Below are 18,171 nucleotides of genomic sequence, written 5' to 3'. Positions count from 1 at the left end.
TGGGGTGTTTTCACTGACACACTTATTTGGCACATTATTTGCTGGGTGCTGTCTACCAGGTACATAAGACAGGCGGACAGTCGGCTTCCATGGGCTGAGACAAATGAATAGACATGGTCATTTCTAGGAGTGACGAGTGATCTGAGTAGTAAAGAGGAAGAGGTCTTACTGCATTGAAGAGTGGCTTTGGTGTTGGGAAAGGCAGAGTGGGAATAAGATGAAGATCTTTATGTTAGGAGGCCAGGGAAGAACTCTCTTAGGAGGTGACCTTTGAACTGAGCCATGATTTATGTGGAGGCACCCTTTTGAAAATAGGCAGTGAATACCCCAGGCAGAGGAGATTGCAGATGCAAATACCCTGAGCGGCACCATGCTTGATAAGTTTAGAGGAGTGAGGGAAGGCCAGTGTTTAGGCTTAATGAGCAAGGGGCAGAGGTGGGTGCTGGTGAGATGGGGAAAATGGATTGTAGGGGCACAGGTTTGTAGGGGCACAAGATTGTAGGAGCATAGTGGAGCACTGGTTACTTCTTGGGTGGCTGTCTCAAACCCATGTCTCTCATCCAGTGGTGACAGACTCCACCTGAATGTCTAAAGTAGGGAGAGCAGAAAAGACATGATCAGGCCAGAGCTTTTCCACAGAACTCAGCATCCTAGCATTCACTGTTAACACATTTATCCTCTGTGGTTTCCGAAACCTTGCTGCTTCAGTAGAATTGTTTAAATCTCCTATTTTGACTTTTTAAATGAGTGATGCTTTCCACTTCTTTCGTTATTGACATGAAACTGTCCGTTCATAATGTACGTGGAAAGATCCTTAGGAAAGTTAATTAGGGCAGTGCAGGAGGCCCAGAAGGCAAGGTTGAGCTTACCTATCTGTGATTTTCAACTTGTTTTTACATTTCTTTTTTAACACCCTGGTACTCTATTCTGTAATATGTAGACTCAAAACTAAATTAGTAAAAATGGTGGCAGGTTTTCTGCCTTCTAAATTCCCACGTTTAAAAATATAGTGTACCTGGGATCAAAGGAGACCAAGTATCCTTCTCAAGAGAAAGGGAACAGTGTCAAGGCCTTGCGCAATAGTGTTTCCTTGAGCTGTGTCATCTGGAATTACCACCATTCATCAGCTTAATGATATTTTCTGCTGCCTCTTCAGCTGAGTTTGGGCAGGAGTGATATATGAAAGTGAAGTGGAACAGTATTGGTGGCCTAATGGGAAATCTTTTGTTAAAGATGTCCTAACAAAATAGATGAGTCTATTCTTCAAGTGCTTTTTGGTAGTATAAAAGTAAGTGATTATTTTTTTCTTTCTTGGCTAGTTAATATCTTCTCTGAAAGTAAATATTTTCGTATACTTTTTGACAAAGCACTGAACCAGGCATTATTTTTAAAATAGAATATAAAATGTGAAAGATTTTGAAATGCATTATATTGTGTAGATTGGATAACGGAAAGTAAATACAACACAACTGTGATTTTAAATTGTTGTAAAACAGTTTTTAAAATTCAAATGTAAGTTTACTATGAAGTATTTCCAAGTTGTATGTGTCTATTCACTTATATATCATCTCTCCCATAAAGCATTTGAGGTGGCTAATAAGAATGCTTGCAATAAAGTTAGGTTTGACAGAAAATACAAGATGCCAAATGGGCATAGTTTTTTGTTTGTTTGTTTGTTTTTGAGATGGAATTTCACTCTTGTTGCCCAGGCTGGAGTGCAATGGCACGATCTCTGCTCACCGCAACTTCTGCGTCCCAGGTTCAAGCGATTCTCCTGCCTTGGCCTCTCGAGTAGCTGGGATTACAGGCATGTGCTATGCCTGGCTAATTTTGTATTTTAAGTAGAGACGGGGTTTCTCCATGTTGGTCAGGCTGGTCTCGAACTGCTGACCTCAGGTGATCTGCCTGCCTCGGCCTCCCAAAGTGCTGGGATTACAGGCGTAAGCCACTGTGCCCGGCCCCAAATGGACGTACTTATACTAAAAATGATTTTTTTATCTGAAGTTCAAATGTATCTGGGCGCTCCTTTTTCTAAGTCTGGCAACCCCAAATAAAGTGGGAAGCATGAAGAAAGCAATGGAAATAATATAGGGTGAAGTTTCTAGAAAAAGGAGTCTAATATAATTACCAAAGTTGGGCCATAGTTTTGATTTGGGGAGTTCTGGTTCCCAGACAAAAAAGAAAATATAATTATTTATAAGATGTACATTGCCCAGAAAGGAGGAGGAAAAGAAAACAAAAAAGATGGTTCCATGGGGCAAGAAAGATTTTCTGGTTAAGGGTTTGAAAGAATACTTTTTTATGGATCTCCATTAAAGGTACACTTTGTGATGAGGAGGGTAATGGTGGTAATATCTACTTTTTATTGAGCATTTTATTAACTAGACAATGACTTTTGAACTATTTTTAATTTAGATGAAGTCAGTTTTATCAATTTTTCCTCTTGTAATTCATTCTTCTGCAATTATGCCTATTAAACCCTTCCCCAATCCAAGGTAAAAATATTTTCTCCCATGTTTTCTCTTAGAAATTTTATAGTTTCAGCTTTTATATTCACGCCTGATATGGCTTGGCTGTGTCCCCACCCAAATCTCGTCTTGAATTTTAGCTCCCATAATCCCCTCATGTTGAGGGAGGGACCCAGTGGGAAATAATTGAATCATGGGGGCAGTTTCCCCCATACTGTTCCCCTGGTAGTAAGTCTCACGAGAGCTGATGGTTTTTTAAGGGGAAACCCCTTTCATGTGGCTGTCATTCTTCTCTTGTCTGCTGCCTTGTGGGATGTACCTTTCACCTTCCGCCATGATTGTGAGGCCTCCCCAGCCATGTGGAACTGTAAGTCCATTAAGCCCCTTTTTCCTTATAAATTACCCAATCTCTGGTATGTGTTTATCAGTAACGTGAGAACAGACTACTACAAGGCCTTTTATCCTTTTCCAGTTTATTTTGTTACATGATGCAAGGGCAAGGTAAAACTGTATGGCTTTGCATATTTAAGCATTTTTTGAAAATGTATTCTCTTGGCCAGGCACAGTGGTTCATGCCTGTAATCCCAGCACTTTGAGAGGATGAGGCAGGTGGATTACTTGAGGCCAGGAGTTCAAGACCAACCTGGGCAACATGGCAAAACCCCGTCTCTACTAAAAATACAACAAATTAGCTGGGCTTGGTGGTGCATGCCTGTAATCCAGTTACTTAGGAGCCCGAAGCATGAGAATCACTTGAACCTGGGAGGCAGAGGTTGCATTAAGCAGAGATTGCGACACTGCACTCCAGCCTGGGCAACAGAGTGAGACTCTGTCTCAAAAAAAAAAAAAAAAAAAAAAAAAATTCAATTGCATTGCCATTGACCTTTATCAGAAATCAGTTACTGACTTATGTGAGCCTATGGGCTCCTCCTCAGATTTGCTTTGGCTATTCCATGTTCTTTACATTTCCATATGAAACTTTGACATGGCTTGTCAATTTCTACCAAAAAAAAAAAAACTTGGGGGATTTTGTATTGAGATTGTATTCAATCTACAAAGTAATTTGGGGAAAATATTGGCAACAACATCAAGTTAACTAATGAACAAGGTATAACTTTCCATTTATTTAAGTCCTTTTTACTTTCAGCAATATTTTGTATTTTTCATGCACATGTCCTTCATCCTGTGTCAGATTTATCCCTAAGCATTTCAAATTTTTTATGCTATTATACTGGTATTGTTTTAATTTCAATATCTGATTGGTACTTACGTGAAAATTGCGATAGATTTTGTGTTTTTTTCTTGAATCCTGCAACTTTGTTAAACTCACTCGTGGACTCCAGTACCTTGTTTGTTAATTACATCTGATTTTCTACATACAGGATCAGACTTACGCAAATAAAGTTACTGTATTACCACTTTTCCAATCTGGATGCCACGGGGTGGAGCTTCAGGTAGGGGGTGTGCTGATTGCATTGGCCAGAATTTTCCAAACAGTGGTGAGAGGAGACATCGTGTCTGTCTTCGTAATTTCAGGGGAAAGCATTCAGTCTCCTACATAACCTTTATCAGGTTGAGGAATGTCCACGAAAAGAGGGGTGGGGGAGGCTTCCAGGTTATAGGTAGATTTAAAATTTTTCTGATTGGCAATTGGTTGAAAGAGTTATTATCAATAGAAAGGTTGCCAGGCACGGTGGCTCATGCCATTAATCACAGCACTTGGGGAGGCCAAGGCAGGTGGATCACCTGAGATCAGGAGTTCGAGACCAGCCTGGCCAACATGGTGAAACCCTGTCTCTACTAAAAATACAAAAATTAGATGGGCATGGTGGCACCTGTAATCCCTGTAGTCCCAGCTACTTGGGAGGCTGAGGCAGGAGAATCACTTGAACCCCGGAGGCAGAGGTTGCAGTGAGCCGAGATAGTGCCACTGCACTCCAGCCTGGGCGACAGAGTGAGACTCTGTCTCAAAATAAAAAAAAAAAAAAAAAAAAAAGGAATGTCTGGATTATGATAAGAGGTTGTGGAGAACAAAGTTTTAACATGCAGATAAAGCCTCTAAGTAGCAGGCTTCACAGAGAATAGACTGTAAATGTTTCTTATCAGACCAAAGGTATGTGTTGGTGTTAATGCCGGAGGTATAATGAGGCATGTCTAGACCCCCCACTTCCCTGAACCAGTCTTTCAGGTTCAATTATAGAGTGCCCTGGCTGAGGAGGAAGACCATTCAGATGTTCGAGGGACCTTAGGATTTTGTTTTTGATTTACAAGAAGTTCCCTTCTACCCCTAGTTCACATTGTAAATAGATGTTGGATATTGTCAAATACTTTTTCTGTTGAGATGATCTTGTGTTTTGGGGTACATTGTTATGGGTTAACTTGTGTCCTCTGGAAAAGATAAAGTCCTAACCTCCACTCCTGTAGAATATCCTTATTTGTAAATAGTGTTTTTGCAGATATAGTTAGTTAAGTTGAAGTTATACTGGAATATGGTGGGTCCTCAATCCAATATGACTGGTGTCCTTTCGAGAAGACAGCCACGTAGAGACTAAGACACTTGGGGGAATGGCATTTACTTATGCTGTCTTTGTCTAGTTTTGTTTCATTTTTCCCTGTCCCTGGTGGTAGGTGACTGTCTAGTTTGGGTATCAGGACAATGTTGAACTCAGAGAATGAATTAGAAAGTATTTTTCGTTTTCAGTTTTCTTGAAGACTTTGTGTACAATTAGCATTTTTTTATAACAGTTTTATTGAGCGATAATTCACATACCATAAAATTAACCTCTCAAAAGTACGTAATTCAATATTTTTGTATATTGCGCAACCATTATCTAATTCCAGAATATTTTCATCATGCCCAACAGCAACCTCCTACTCATTAAAAGTCATTCCCCATTCCCTCCCCTCTACAACTCTAGTCAATCACTAATTTACTTTCTATTTCTATAAACTGGCCTATTTTGGGTATTTCATATATGTGGAAATATATAATTTGATTTTTTTGTTCTCTTAGCTGTATGTTTTCAGGATTCTTTCATGTTTATAGCATGGATCAGTGCTTCATTCCTTGTTATTCCTAAATAATATTCCATTATATGAGTGTATCGCATTTGTGTATCCATTCAGCAGTTGATGGACATTTCAGTTGTTTTCACTTTTTGGCTATTATGAATGACATTGCTATGAACATTTGTGTACAAATTGTTATGTAAACATAGACTTTCTTTTTTTCAGTATATACCTGGGAGCTGGGTCATATAGTAAATCTATGTCTAACTTTTAAAGGAACTGGTTTCCAGAGTGCCTCCACCATTAACATTTCCACTAGCAGTATGTGAGGGTTTCATTTTCTCCACATACTCACCAACTGCTTGCTACTGTCTGTGTTTTTGATTGTAGTCCTTCTATGGAGTGTGAACTGATATCTCATGGTGGTTTTAATTTGCATTTTCTTTTCTTTTTTTTGAGACCGGGTCTCGCTCTGTCACCCAGGCTGGAGTACAGTGGCGTGATCTCTGCTCATTGCAACCTCTGCCTCCCGGGTTCAAACAATTCTTCTGACTCAGACTCCCAAGTAGCTGGGACTACAGGTGTGCACCACCATGCCTGGCTAATTTTTGTATTTTTAGTAGAGATGAGGTTTCACCATGTTGGCCAGGCTGGTCTCAAACTCCTGACCTCAGGTGATCCACCTGCCTCGGCCTCCCAGAGTGCTGGGATTACAGGAGCGAGCCACTTTGCCCAGCTGTTAATTTGCATTTTCTTGATAACTAATGCTATTTAGCATCTTTTCCTGTTCTTATTGACTATTTTCATACCTTCTTTGGAGAAATATCTGTTAAAGTCTTTGCTCATTAAAAAATTGGATCATTTTTAAAATTAGTGAGTTGTAAGAAATATTATATATCATGTATATACAAGTCCCTTATTAGGTATCAGATTTATAAAATATTTCTCTTGTGGGTTGTCTTTTTACTTTCTTGGTTATATCCTTTATAGCAAATCAGTTTTAGATTTTGATGAAGTCTAGTTTATTTTTTCTTTTGTTGCTTGTGCTGTTGGCGTCATATATAAGAAACCATTGTCTAACCTAAGGTCACAAGACTTGCTCCTGTGTTTTCTATAAGTTTTATAGATTATTTATTTTTTTTTGAGATGGAGTCTTGCTCTGTTACCCAGTCTAGAGTGCAGTGGCGTGATCTCCACTCTCTGCAACCTCCGCCTCCTGGGCTTAATCCATCCTCTCACCTCAGCCTCCTGAGTAGTTGGGACTATAAGTGTACGCTCCCATGTCTGGCTAATTTTTGTATTTTTTGTAGAGATGGGGTTTCGCCACGTTCCCCAGGCTGTTGTCAAACTCCTGGGCTCAAGCAATCCACTTGCCTTTGCCTCCCAAAGTGCTGGGACTAGAGCACCCTGCTACATTTAGCTCTTACATTTAAGTTTTGATCCATCTTAAGTTAATTTTTATATATGGTGTGATGTGGGGCCCAGTTTCACTTTTTTATATGTCCAGTTGTCTCAGCACCATTTGTAGAGAATACTATTTTCCCTCTATTGAATTGTCTTGGCACCATTGTTAAAACCAATTGATATATATGTAAAGGTTTGTCTGGGCTCCTAATTCTATTCCATTGGTCTCTAGATCTATCTTATGCCAGTACCACATTTGTTGGATTACTGTTGCTTTGTAGTAAATTTTAAAATTAGGAAGTAGGAGTCCTCCAACCATGCTCTTCCTTTGTAATGTTGTTTTGGCTATTCTTGGTTCCTGGCATTTCCATATGAATTTTAGGATCAACTTACCAATTTCTGCCAAACAAGACAACTATAATTTTGATAGAGAATGCTTTGAATCTATAGATCGATTTTGAGTGTGTTGCCATCTTAACAGTGTTTAATCTTCTGATGTATGAACATGGGAAGTTTTTTCATTTATGTAGACTCTCTTTAATTTTTTTTTTTTTTTTTTGAGATGGAGTCTCACTTTGTCACCCAGGCTGGAGTGCAGTGGTGCGATCTCGGCTCATTGCAAGCTCCGCCTCTTGGGTTCACGCCATTCTCCTGCTGCAGCCTCCCCAGTAGCTGGGACTACAGGCGCCCGCCACCATGCCCAGCTAATTTTTTTTATTTTTAGTAGAGACAGGGTTTCACCGTGTTAGCCAGGATGGTCTCGATCTCCTGACCTCGTGATCCGCCCGCCTCGGCCTCCCAAAGTGCTGGGATTATAGGCATGAGCCACCGTGCCTGGCCTAATTTTTTAATATTTTTTGCTACTTTTATTCCTAAATATGCCATTTGTTTTAACGCTATTATAAATGAAATTATTTTCTTAATTTCAACTTCAGATTGTTCATTGTTAGTGTATAGAAATACAATTGATTTTTGTATATCGATCTCATACCCTGCAACCTTGATGAACTTGTTTATTTGTCCTAAAAGTTCTTTAAAGGGTTCCTTAGGATTTTCTATGTATAAGATTATATCTTCTGCAAATAGAATTTTACTTCTTTTTTTCGGTGCTTTTTATTTTTCTTATGTATTTTTCTAGCTAGAACCTCCATTATAATGATGAATATGGGAAGAGTGGACGTCTTTCTTTGTTCATGATCTTAGGGGAAGGGAGTTTGCGCTTTTGCCAGTGAGTGTGTTAACAATAGGTTTTTCATAGATGTCCTTTATCAGTTGAGAAAGTTCCCTTCTGTTCCTAATTTGTTGAATGTTTTTAATAGTTTTGTGAAATGCTGCTTTTGTGACTATTGAGAGGATCATGTAGTTTTTGTTCTTTATTCTATTGCTATTGCATAGAACACTGATTGATTTTCACATGTGAAACTAATTTTGAATTCCTAGGATAAATCCCACTTGGTAATGGTCTATAATACTTTTCACATATTGCTGATTTGGTTTGCTACTATTTTGTTGAGGGTTTTGGCATGTATATTCTTAAGGGCTATTGGCCTATGGTGGGTTTTTGTTGTTATTGTTGTTTTTTGTAATATCTTTGTCTGGTTGGGGTATCAGGGTAGTACTGACCTCAGAGAATGAGTTCAGAAGTGTTCCCTTTTTCTTAGTTTTGTGGAAGACAGTGTAGAATTGGTATTACTTCTTCCTTAAATGTTTGGTAGAATTCACCAGTAAAGTCATCTGGCTCTGGAGTATGTTTGTTGTTGTTGTTGTTGTGTTCTTTTGTAGGATGGTTTTTAGCCATAAATTTATTTTCTTTAATTGATAATGTGCTACCCAGGTTATCTGTTTCTTCCTGGTTGAGCCTCGGCCTGCTTTCTTCTCTCTGTTACTTTGTCCTATCAACTCTAGCTGCCTTGTCCTATCAACTTGTCCTATCAACTCTAGCTGTCTTTCAGGACTTTTTGCTCTGTCTCCTCAACTTAAGGAATCCACCGGGATCCCCCTCTGTTGTCTTCCCTGCACATAGGCCTGGAAACTCGCTCAAGTCTCTAATCTGGGAAAATAGGAGACCTCTCACCCTATTTGTGTCCCATCTCTTAGGGACAACTATTCTTCATTATCTTATGTCTAGTGTCTTAAGAACCATTGCTTCATGCATTTGTATGCTAGTTTGTTGTTTCAGGCAGTTGGGTATACCCTTCCCTGTTATGCCAGGGAAACTATTAATAAATCAGGGAGTAAAATAAATGTAATGATCATCACTGGAAAAATAGAATGTTCAAGTAACCCACAGGAAAGTAGAAAAAAGAGAATGAGCAGAATGAGAAACAGGAAACAGAAGACGTAATAAAATTGCACATTAGACTTAAGCCCTAGTCCCCCAATATTTACCTTAAATGTAAATGGTCTAAATGCACCAATTATAGGACAGAGATAACTGCCCAATTTACAGATTCAACGCTATTCCTATCAAGCTACTGACATTTTTCACAGAACTACAAAAAGCCATTCTAAAATTCGTATGGAACCAAAAAGAGCTCAAATAGCTAAAGCAATTCTAAGCAAAATGAACAAAGCTGGAAGTATCTTATTAACCAACTTCAAACTATACTATAACATTACAGTAACCAAAACAGCATGGTACTGTTAGAGAAACAGACACATAGACCAATGAAACCGAATAGAGAACCCAGAAATAAAGCTGCACACCTACAGCCACCTGATCTTTGACAAAGTCAACAAAAGTAAGCAACAGGGAAAGGACTGCCTATTTAGTAAGTGGTGCTGGAATAGCTGGCTAGCCATATGCAAAAGAATGAAACTTGACCACTATCTTTTGCCATATACAAAAATTAGCTGAAAATGGATTAAAGATTTAAATGTAGGACCTCAAACTGTAAGAATCCTAGAAGAAAACCTAGGAAACACCCCTCTGGACATAGGTCTTGGAAAATAATTTAGGACTAAATCCTCAAAAGCAATTGCAACACAAACAAAAATTGATGGACAGGACCTGATTAAACTAAAGAGCTTCTGTACAGCAAAAGAAACGGACAACCTAGAGAATGGGAGAAAATATTTGCATGCTATGTATCTGATGAAGGTCTAATATCCAGAATCTATAAAGAACTTAAACAATTGAGAAAGCAAAAAAAAAAAAAAACTCATTAAAAAATGGACAGAAGACTTGAACAGACATTTCTTAAAAGAAGACATACAAGCGGCCAAGAAGCATATGAAAAAGTGCTCCACATAATTAGTCATCAGAGAAATGCAAATCAAAACCACAATGAGATACCATCTCACACCATTCAGAATAGCTGTTATTAAAAAGTCAAAAAACAGACGCTGGTGAGACTGTGGAGAAAAGAGGATGCTTATACACTGTTGGTGGTAATGTAAATTAGTTCAGCCATTGTGGAAAGCCATTTGGAGAATTCTCAACTTAAAGCAGAATTACCGTTTGACTCAGCAATCTCATTACTGGATATATATCCAAGAGAAAACAAATTGTTCTTCCAAAAAGACACATGCACTTGTATGTTCATTGCAGCACTATTCACAATAGCAGAGACATGGAATCAACCTAGGTGCCTATCAACAGTGGATTGGATAAAGAAAATATGATACATATACAGCGTAAAATAATACACATCCATAAAAAAGAATGAAATTATGTCCTTTGCAGCAACATGGATGGAGTTGGAGGCCATTATCCTAACTGAATTAACACAGGGACAAAAACCAAATGCCTCAGGCTCTCACTTATAAGTGGGAGCTAAACACTGGGTATTCGTGGACATAAAGATGGCAAAAATAGACACTGGGGACTACTAGATTGGGGAGAAAGAGAGGGTGGCAAGGGTTGGAAAACTAACTTGAGTGCTATACTCAGTACCTGGGTGACGGGAGCAATGATACCCCAAACCTTGGCATCATGCAATATACCCAGGTAACAAACCTGCAAATATAACCCCTGAATCTAAAATAAAAGTTGAAATCATTTTTTAAAAATATAGATGATTAGAGTTCTTAGTCCATTTTGTGCTGCTATAACATAATACCAGAGGCTAAGCAATTTATAATGAACAGAAATGTATTGACTCACGGTTCTGCAGGTTTGGAAGTCTGAATCAGGTGGTTGGCATCTGTCAAGGGCCTTCTTGCTGTGTCATAATATGCCAGAAGGCATCACATGAAGGAAGTGCAAGAGGGCGAGAGAGAGAGCCTGAGCACATGCACATATGCAGCAGGGAGCCCAAACTTGTCCTTTTATAAGGAATCTAATCCTGTGATAATGACTCTACTCCCTCTGTGGCAGAATTAATCCATTTATGAGGGTAGAACCCTCATGGCTTACTCACCTCTTAAAGGTTCCACCTCCCAACACTGTTGAACTGGGGGTTAATTTTCCAACATATGCTTTTTGGGGAACACATTCAAACCATAGCAGAGTAACAAAACATGATCCAACAGCATGCTATCTACAAGAAACCTCAAATATAATGATATAGGCAGGTGAAAGTAAAAGGAAGAAAAATGTATATCATGAAAATATTTTTAAAAGCAGGAGTGGTTATATTAATATCAGATAAAGTACACTTCAGAGCAGGGAAAATTACCAGAGGCAGAGAGGGACATTACCTAATGATTAAAAGATCTATCCACTGAAATGACATAACTGTTTTAAATGTATGCATTCTAAACAACACGACCTCAAAATACATGAAGCAAAAAAAAAAAATGATAGAGCTAAAAAGATAAATAGACAAATCAACAATGATAGTTGGGGCTTTTCCACTTAGGAATTAATAGAACAACTAGACAAAAAAATCAAGAATATAGAAAAATTGAACAATACACTCAACCAACAGAATATAATTGATAGCAGTTCACACAACAACAGAATACACATTTTTTTTTCCAGTGCCCGTGGAACACTCACCACTAATAGACTGACTCCTAGGCCACAAAAGCAACTTCAAGAAATATTAAAAGAATTGAAATAGTATAGAACATTGTTCTCTAATAACAATAGAATCAAACTAGAAATCAATAGGAGAAGGACAATAGGAAAATTTCCAACATTTAAAAAGTAAACACACTGATAACTCATGGGTCCAAGAGGAAGTCACACAGGAAGCTTTTTAAATGCATAGAACCGAATGAAAATGAAAACATATCAAAATACGTAGGCTACAGCTAAAAGCTGTCCTGAGAGAAAAATTTGTAACGCCAAAAGCTTATAGACAAAAGGTGTAAAAGGGAAAGATTTTAAATCAATAATCTAAGTTCTCACCTCCATAAACTAGAAAAATTGCAAAGCTAATCCAAAACAAGCAAAAGGGAAGGAATTATAAAGATCAAACCAGAAATCAATGAATTTGAAAACAGGAAAACAATACAGAGAAATCAATGAAACAAAAAGCTGACTCTGAAAAAAAATCAGTACAATTGAAAAACCTCTATCCAACTGACAAAGAAGAGAGAAGACAGAAATTATCAATATAAGGGATGAAACAAGAGATGTCAGTGTATATCTGCAACCATTTAAAGAATAATAAGGGAATGCTGTGAACAATTTTATGTTCATAAATTCTGTAACTTGGAAGAAATGAGCCAATTCTTCCAAAACTACCAGAACTCAACCAACATGAACACTTGAATAGTCCTATAATCATTAAAGAAATTGAATTTATAATTTAATACTCCTAAAAAGCAAACTCTGGGCCCAGATAATTTCACTGGAAAATTTTACCAAACAATTACAGAAGAGTTAAGTATCAATTTTATATAATTACTTTTTTTTTTTTTTGAGATGGAGTTTTCACTCTTGTTGCCCAGGCTGGAGTGCAATGGCATGATATTGGCTCACCACAACCTCTGCCTCCCAGGTTCAAGCAATTCTCCTGCCTCAGCCTCCCAAGTAGCTGGGATTACAGGCATGTGCCACCACGCCCGGCTAATTTTGTATTTTCAGTAGAGACGGGGTTTCTCCATGTTGGTCAGGCTGCTCTTGAACTCCCAACTTCAGATGATCTGCCCACCTTGGCCCCTCAAAGTGCTGGGATTACAGACATGAATAGAAGAGGGGACATTTCCCAACTCATTTTATGAGGGTGATATTACCCTGATACTAAACTAAGACAAAGTCCTCTCCAAAAAAGACTACAATCAGTATCTCTTGTAAACACAAAACTCCTTAGCAAAATATTAGCAAATTGAATACATCAATGTATAAAGAAAATGAGCAGAGCAGAATTTATCCCAGATGTGCAAGGCTTGTTTAACATTGAAACGTAAATTAATGTATTTTACCATATAAACAGGTTAAATATTAAATATTACACGATCATATGGATTGACACAGAAAAAGTAATTGACAGAACCACCAGCACTTATTCATGGTAAAAAGTTATCAAACTAGGATTAGAGGGGGAATCTTTTCAACCTGATAAAGGGCATCTATGAAAAATTTACAGCTAGCACCATACTTAATAGTGAATTACTAAATCCTTTCTCCCTAAGATTGGGTACAAGGCAAGAGTGTCTACTCACACTAATCTCATTTAACATCTTAGTGGAGGTTCTAACTAGTGTAGTGTAGGGTTTGGAAAGAAATAAAAGGAATACCCGTCGGAAAGGAAGAAATAAACCTATCTGTATTTACAGGTGACACAATTATCTATGTAGAAAATGCCAAAGAATCTTGAAAAAGACTCCTAGAATTAATAAGTGAGTTCAACAAGTTTTCAGGATACAAGATCAATAAACAAAATTCATCAAAATGTATACATTAAATATGTGCAAGTTTTTGTATATCAGTTATACCTCAATAAAAAATCAATTTTATTTCTGTATACTAACAATTAATAGATTCCAGAAGAAACAAGAGTATGACGTGACCATGGGGAAGCAAAAGAAAACAAGGAAGTATGCAATCATGAAGTGAATGCTTAGTCTCAGATCAAAGGCTTAAAGAAAAGGGTAGATTAAAACCTAAAAAGAAAGAAAAAGATCCTAGTGTGCTAAAGGAGAAGTTCCTCAACACTGTCCCTGTTTATTTTTCCAGTATATCACACAACTGGGCCCACCTTACCACATCCTTGTCGATAGCAACTTTATCAACTTTTCCATTAAAGCCAAACTGGACTTAGTGCAGGCAATGATGGACAGTCTGTATGCCAAATGTAACCCTTGTATAACTGATTGTATAATGGCTGAAATTGAGAAATTGGGGGCGGAAGTATTGAGTGGCTCCAAGGATCATCAAGGGTCCAAGATTTGAACAGTTACCGTGCACACACACAGGAACCTACGCAGAAGACTGCCTAAAACAGAGAATAACTCAGCATTGTCACATTGTTGCCATGGTTGACCAGAGACCCTAAAAGAGGAATCCATAAGATTCCTAGAGTTCCTATCATGTACATTTCTAACCACCATAGATACAACATGGAACTGATGTCAGATGATTATGGAGCCCCTTGGTTCTAATTCTTACAAGACAAAGTTCCTCTGCCTTTCTCTTGTTGCCAGTTCATTAAACATGCAATACCATAGGACAACAATAGCCTTTCCAAGAATGGTGCTGGAGCAATTGGATACACAGTGGCAAAACAAAACAACAATAAAATCCTTTACCTAAATCTCGTATTTTATATAAAAACCCAAAATTAAGTGAATTAAATGTAAAATATAAAACTATAAAACCTTTAGAAAAAAATATAGGAGAAAGTCTTCAGGACACGTGTTTCAGCAAAGAGTGTTTTGTTCTTGCCACCACAAGCACGATTGCTAAGAGCTAAAGCCAGTAATTGGACTTCATCAAAATTAACTTTTTTTCTCTTCAAAAGACTCAGTAAAATGGATGAAAAGGCAAGCTACAGACTGGGAGAAAATATTTGCAAAACTATATATCTAAGAAAGGCGTATCTAGAATATTTAAAGAAGTTTCTAATATCAAGAATAAAGAATCAAACATCCAATTAACAAAGGGCAAAAGTCATGAATAGGTGATAAGATGTTCACTATCAGTTGCCATTAGGGAAATGTGAATTTAAACTGCAATGAGATACCACCATCTATCTAGCAGAGTGGCTAAAATAATAGTGATAACACTAAGTGCTAGGGGAGATGCTGAGAAATTGGATCTTTTGTACATTGATGCTAGGAATGTAAAAAGGTAAAATGCTACAGCTGCCTTAGAAAACAGTTTGACAGTTTCTTAAAAAACTAAATATGAGTCTCCCATACAACCCAGCCATTGTACTCTTGGGCATTTATCCCAGAGGAATGAAAGCTAATGTTCACACAAAAACTTGTTTAAATGTTCACAGTAGTTTTATTCGGAATAGCTCCAAATTGGGAACAACTCACATTTTCTTTATGGATGAGTTAAACTATGGTACATCTATGTCATGGAATAGTACTCAGTAATAAAAAGAAATGAACTATTGATACACAAAAATTTGGATGGATTTTAAAGAAATTATGCTGAGTGAAGAAAACATATATACAGTGTTATTCCATGTATGTAACATACTTGAAATGACAAAATGGCAAACCGGTGTGTGGTCACCAGGGGTTAGGGATGGAGGAGAGTGGGTGTTGGCTCTTACTATAATGGGATCCTTGTGATGGAACTTTTCTTTTTCTTGGTGGTGGTGGTTGTCACCAAATCTACACATGTGATTAAGTTGCACAGAGCTAAATACAATATGTACAAACACACATACACAAAGAGATATAAAATTAGTAAAACCAGAATAAGGTTGATGGCTAAGGTTCTAGCTGTGATATTGTACTATAGTTATTATACAAGATGTTTCCATTGGGGAAACTGGGTGAAGTATATATGGAATCTCTCTGAATTGGTTCTTACAACTGCATGTGAACCTACAAATATCTCAAAATAAAAGTTTAATTCACATGCAAAAGAATAAAATTGGATCTCTACTTACACCATATATAAAAATTAACTCAAAATGCATCGAAGACCTCGAAGTAAAAAGCTAAAGCTATAAAGCTCTTAGAAGAAAACATGGGCATGATTGGGTGTGGTGGCTCTTGCCTGTACTCTCAGCACTTTGGAGGAAGACAAGGCAGGAGGATTGCTTGAGCCCAGGAGTTCAAGACTAGCTGTGGCAACATGGTGAGACCCATCTACACAAAATTTAAAAATTAGCAAGGTGTGACAGTGCACCCCCGTGGTCGCAGCTACTCAAGAGGCTGAGGTGGGAGGATTGCTTGAAGCCAGGAGGCTGAGGTGGGAGGATTGCTTGAAGCCAGGAGGCTGAGGTGGGAGAATTGCTTGAAGCCAGAAGGTTGAGGCTGCAGTAAGCTATGTTTATACCACTGCACGCCAGCCTGGGTGACAGAGAGAGATGCTGTCTCCCAAAAAACAAAAACAAAAATAAAACATTCTTAGATATATGTCACTGAAATCATACATATACCCAAGTATAAAAAAAAAGTTAGAGTTTTCAAAATTAAAAATATTTTTTACTTCAAAGGACAGTATCAAGAAAGCGAAAAGACAACTTGCAGAAAGGAAAAACCTTTTAAATTATGTATTTGTTAAGGGACTTGTATTTAAAATATATAAAGAACTCTTAGAACTCAACTATATGAAGACAAATGACCTATTTTTAAAATGGACAAAGGGTCTGCACAGACATTTTTCCAAAGATACGCAAATGGCCAATCAGCACATGAAAAGGTACTCCACATCGTTAGCCATCAGGGAAGTACGTCTGAAAACCACAGTGAGTTACCCCTCTAGACCTACTAAGATAACTGTAACTAAAAAGACAGATAATAACAAGTGTTAGTGAAAATGGAAATTTCATGCATTGCTGGTACAAGTGGCAGCTTTGGAAAACAGTCTGACAGTTCTTCAAAAGGTTAAATATAGAGTTCCTATGAAGCGGGTCAGTAGGTAAAGTTACAATTAAATAGGAGGAATATGGGTATGTCCTTTCACTGCACTATAGTTAATAATAATATATATTTCAAAATAGCTAGAAGAGAGGATTTGGAATGTTCTCACCACAAAGGATATATGTATGAGGTAAAGTATATGTTAATTACCCTAATTTGATTATTACACATTGTATATGTGTATTGAAACCTCACACTGTACTCCATAAAAATGTATAATTATGTGGCAATAAAAATAAAATAATAAAAAACTTTTTTAAAAAGAAGAATATAGGACCTTCTGATTTTGTGCTGTTAGCTTTGTTTGAGCAACTACATACACTTTGAAAAAGATGCATTTAAAAAAGTATTTAGGCCGGGCGCAGTGGCTCATGCCTGTAATCCCAGCACTTTGGGAGGCTGAGGAAGGAGGATTCCTTGAACCCAGGAGTTCAAAACTAGCCTGGGCAACATAGGGGGACCACGTCTCTACCAAAAAAAAAAAAAAAAAAAAAAAATTAGCTGGGCATGATGATGGTGTGTGTCTTTATTCCCAGCTACTCAGGAGGCTGAGGCAGGAGGATCACTGAAGCCCAGGAGGTTGAGGCTGCAGTGAGTTGTGATCATACCACTGCACTCCAGCCTGGGCAACAGAGTGGGACCCTGTCTCAAAAAAAATAAAGTAAAAAAGTATTCAGCAGACTACTCAGGCTGACACCCCCATCAAGCCAAATTTTACTGTGTTTTTTTTGAGTACTAATACCATCTTCAAGGAAATTTAAATAGTCTTATTTGTTAATTTTCAGCTTCCTAATGAAGATCCTGAGATTTTTGATGTTTCATCCAAGTGCCTGTCTATACTGGTTCAGCTGTATGGAGGGGAAAACCCAGACAGCCTCTCTCCTGAAAATGTGGAAGTTTTTGCGCATTTACTGACATTCAAGGAGGACCCAAAGGAGCAGAAGCTTCTGTTAAGGATTCTCAGAAGAATGGTGAGTTCACACAGAAACCGGGGACACTGTGGGTGGCTTTGCTGGCAGCCACATGGACAGTGAGTAGCCATTTCTTGGACCTAATTTCAAATTTACAGAGAATTTGCAAGAGTTGTCAAGAACTCCCAGTCATCTTTCTCCTTAATCACCTGTTGTTGACATTTGTCATATACTGTTTATCTGCATATATACATACTTTTTTCTGAACCATTTGGGAGTAAGTTAGAGACATTGTGCCTCACACTCCTTAACATCTAAGTATGTATTTCCTAAAATAAAATTGATATTCTGTTACTTAAGTAATCAAAATCAGGAAGTTTAACACTGATAAAATTCCTTTACCAGTCTTCTGTCCATATTCTAGTTGGGTCAGCTGTCCC

General features: G+C 37.8%; 1 protein-coding gene and 1 pseudogene across 10 annotated transcripts in view; both read left to right on the top strand.

Annotated features, from left to right (window-relative positions):
- The window catches only part of ULK4 (unc-51 like kinase 4), a 715,846-nt gene that overhangs the window by 551,382 nt on the left and 146,293 nt on the right, over positions 1-18,171 (top strand). For 8 of the 10 annotated variants that reach the window (XM_055381350.2, XM_055381348.2, XM_019024744.4 and 5 more), the window contains one exon: positions 17,606-17,791. The exons of the other annotated variants lie outside the window; for them this stretch is intronic. In XM_055381350.2, coding sequence (XP_055237325.2) covers positions 17,606-17,791 — 186 coding nt within the window. The remainder of the gene's footprint in view (positions 1-17,605; positions 17,792-18,171) is intronic. 10 annotated transcript variants of the gene reach the window in all.
- Positions 13,786-14,375, top strand: LOC109026063 (rRNA-processing protein FCF1 homolog; annotated as a pseudogene).

The sequence above is a fragment of the Gorilla gorilla genome, chromosome 2 (genome assembly GCF_029281585.2).
Source record: "Gorilla gorilla gorilla isolate KB3781 chromosome 2, NHGRI_mGorGor1-v2.1_pri, whole genome shotgun sequence".
Classification (NCBI taxonomy): Eukaryota; Metazoa; Chordata; class Mammalia; order Primates; family Hominidae; genus Gorilla; species Gorilla gorilla.
Note: the sequence above shows the minus strand (reverse complement) of the source record. Positions and strands in the feature narration are given on the sequence as shown.